Consider the following 2,796-nt stretch of genomic DNA (forward strand, 5'->3'; position numbering starts at 1 on the left):
TTTGAGCGAAATTGATCGAATAGTTCCTGAGAAATCAAATTTTAAATATACGGCTCTTTTAAAACTCGGTTTTGAATGTATTCGAACTATATGAATTTAAACCAAACTGCATAACAAGTTTTTATTATTTATTTACTCTTAAAGAAAAAAAAAACTTTTTAAAACTAATTAGATTTCGTTAGTTTTAAAATTTGTTTTGAAGGAAGGAGAGAAATGTAAATCATGGGAATATTTGGGAAAAAGAGGGCTTTTTGTATCTTTATGAAAATACATTATAAGAATGCATATGCTTCTTAATTAAATAAGCTCTAATTTTTTATACTTAATATGCTTATTGTTTTTTTTAATATTCTTAAAATAAAGATAATTATTTAATGAAAAAAATTACTGTTATTGTCACTTTTTAATGATACTACTTTTTTATGAAATTAAACTGTTATAATGGTTAATTATAAACTACATATTACAGTCTTAATATTATTTTGTTACCAATTTACTTTGATTATATTGTTGTTTCTAATGCCACTTGCCACGCTAACAAGCCTGCTTGGTGAAACCGAGCAAATTTAAGGCAGAGGGTGTGTTTCTTGTTTTTCAGTGGCGACATCTATGGCCAGGAATTCAACATACATCCATTCATTCATCCACAGAATGTAATTTTGACCTGAAGCAGGGAACGATCGATCTCCAATCCATTACCCCCAGAGGTATTGATTTCTTATGGGAACATGGAGGACATTTGCGACTCGACAGATTTAACGTGCATCAGTCACTTTACTACACTGGGAATCCTCGGCCGGCGGGGTTCAAGCCCACGAGCTCTCGGACATGGACCCAGCGCCCTACCGACCAGGCTATCCCGATCAACTTTGATTATAACAAACGAATATAATATATAAATAAAGGACACTTTATGAACCCTTTAAAAAACAGAATAACAATTTTTTCAAGTAATATGATATGTAGTGATATAAATGTAAGTGATATATATTGTAAAAGACATTTTTTAATTTAAAAAATAGTACTTATTTAATCTGATTTTTTTTTAAAAAAAAAGGGAAGAAAATGGCAATCTGAAATAAAAGAAAAGATATAGGAGAAAGATTACAAAATTTTGTGCTCGAGGTGCTTCGAAAACGTATTCCATAACTCGTAGAAAGTTTGAGAAATATTAAATAAATGTACTAATTTAAAAACACAAAACAAACATGTCTTTATAAATTAAAAAAATTCTTTTTTTTTCCAAACTGTAAGTAGAAGGATTATTGAAACTTATAGTAGGAGAAGGAAGTGCGTCAGTTTCCGTCTTGATTTTCAAATATATTAATAACTTTTAAGTTAGGAAACTACGTTCAACTTAAAACTACATTGAACAAAGTTCTAAAAAAGAAAGTCATGGAAATTTTAAAAAAAATATTTCCGACAAAAATACGAAAATTATTAAAAGAGGAGAAAATATAGCAAATTTCTATACAACTGAGAAGAGGGTTCAGACATGGAACCAGTTTTCTACCCAGATGGCGTATTAGAGAGTTGCGATCGCGAATCGTGCAGATCACAAGTATGAGACTTACAGCACTTCTGGTGTGAAATATTTCAAAATTTAAAATAAATTAGTTGATAATTTCTATTTTAACTGCATAACATAAATAAAGCTGCAGCGGATAAAGTGAATAATAATTCGATAAATAAGTAACTGATAAGATACGATTAAAACTGAATTTGATACGATACGGAAGATCAGATACGATTGTTATCATTGAACCGAACCAAGAAGTAGTTCCAGTTTTCAAAATAATTTTTGTTTTCTGCTGACTGCTTTTTCAAACAAGTGAGCCACGTGACATGAAAGTTACCTGTCATTAAGTAAAATATTTTTTAACACAAATCGCAGCAGTGTGTATCAGGATTTCCTCCAAAGAATATCCTCATACCTTTAGAGAATTTTCATTTTGAGATGGGACCTTTGAAGTTCGCTGGAAAAGTTGCTATCGTTACTGGAGCGGGGGGAGGTAAAGTATTTATTAAAATATAATGATAATGAAATTAATGTTAGAATACCTATTTAAATATTGGATAATTTTAGTGTGAGAGGAAAATGTTTCTCAGAATGACATTGCGAAATTATTTACAAACATTCTATATGAAATCAATAGAAAGACTGGGGAATAATAATCGAAATGTTGACGTACTTTTTTACACATTAGATAAATTTAGCGTGAAAGGAAAATACTTCTCATAATGAGAATGGGAAATTTTATGCTCATGTACTTCATAAAACATTCTATATATAATCAATGTTGGAATATGGAATAATAATCAAATTTATAATTTATGTCAAAATAACTACTTAAACATTCAATGAATTTAGGGTGAGTGGAAAATTTTTTTTACTTTGCCATTGCAAAATTACACATATTTTATAAAAAAAAACATATGTATGTTTACTCATAAAATGTGGAGTTCTGCCTGTTCTGTGGCAGATTAATCGCCAAGTTTTGGCAACTTTCAGGCAGTAAGAAACTAAAAAAAGGGGAGATTTCCATATCCTGATATGTGGCAGAATAATCCCCAAGTCTTGGCAACTTCCGGGCAGCGGCCCACGAGAAACTAGAAAAAAAAATCACAGAAAAGGAGCACCCCCGGGCAAACATCTATATATTTTCTATTGGCAAATTGGAAAATCTATTTGGCACCTTGGTGATTGTAGTTGGTGCAACAGATCACAATACAGAATTATCCCTTAAAAAAATATCACAGAAAGGGACCGACTCGAAAAATGTAACTCGTAGCAAC

At 30.7% G+C, this 2,796-nt stretch overlaps 1 protein-coding gene across 1 annotated transcript in view; it reads left to right on the forward strand.

Moving 5' to 3' along the window:
- Nucleotides 1–1,552: 1,552 nt before the first annotated feature.
- LOC107440296 (peroxisomal Multifunctional enzyme type 2) overlaps nucleotides 1,553–2,796 on the forward strand; it is an 80,191-nt gene continuing 78,947 nt past the window's right edge. Inside the window, exon 1 of the mRNA XM_071183013.1 lies at nucleotides 1,553–2,012. Within this exon, the coding sequence (XP_071039114.1) occupies nucleotides 1,958–2,012 (55 nt within the window). The 5' untranslated portion in view covers nucleotides 1,553–1,957. The remainder of the gene's footprint in view (nucleotides 2,013–2,796) is intronic.

The sequence above is a fragment of the Parasteatoda tepidariorum genome, chromosome 7 (assembly GCF_043381705.1).
Source record: "Parasteatoda tepidariorum isolate YZ-2023 chromosome 7, CAS_Ptep_4.0, whole genome shotgun sequence".
Lineage (NCBI taxonomy): Eukaryota > Metazoa > Arthropoda > Arachnida > Araneae > Theridiidae > Parasteatoda > Parasteatoda tepidariorum.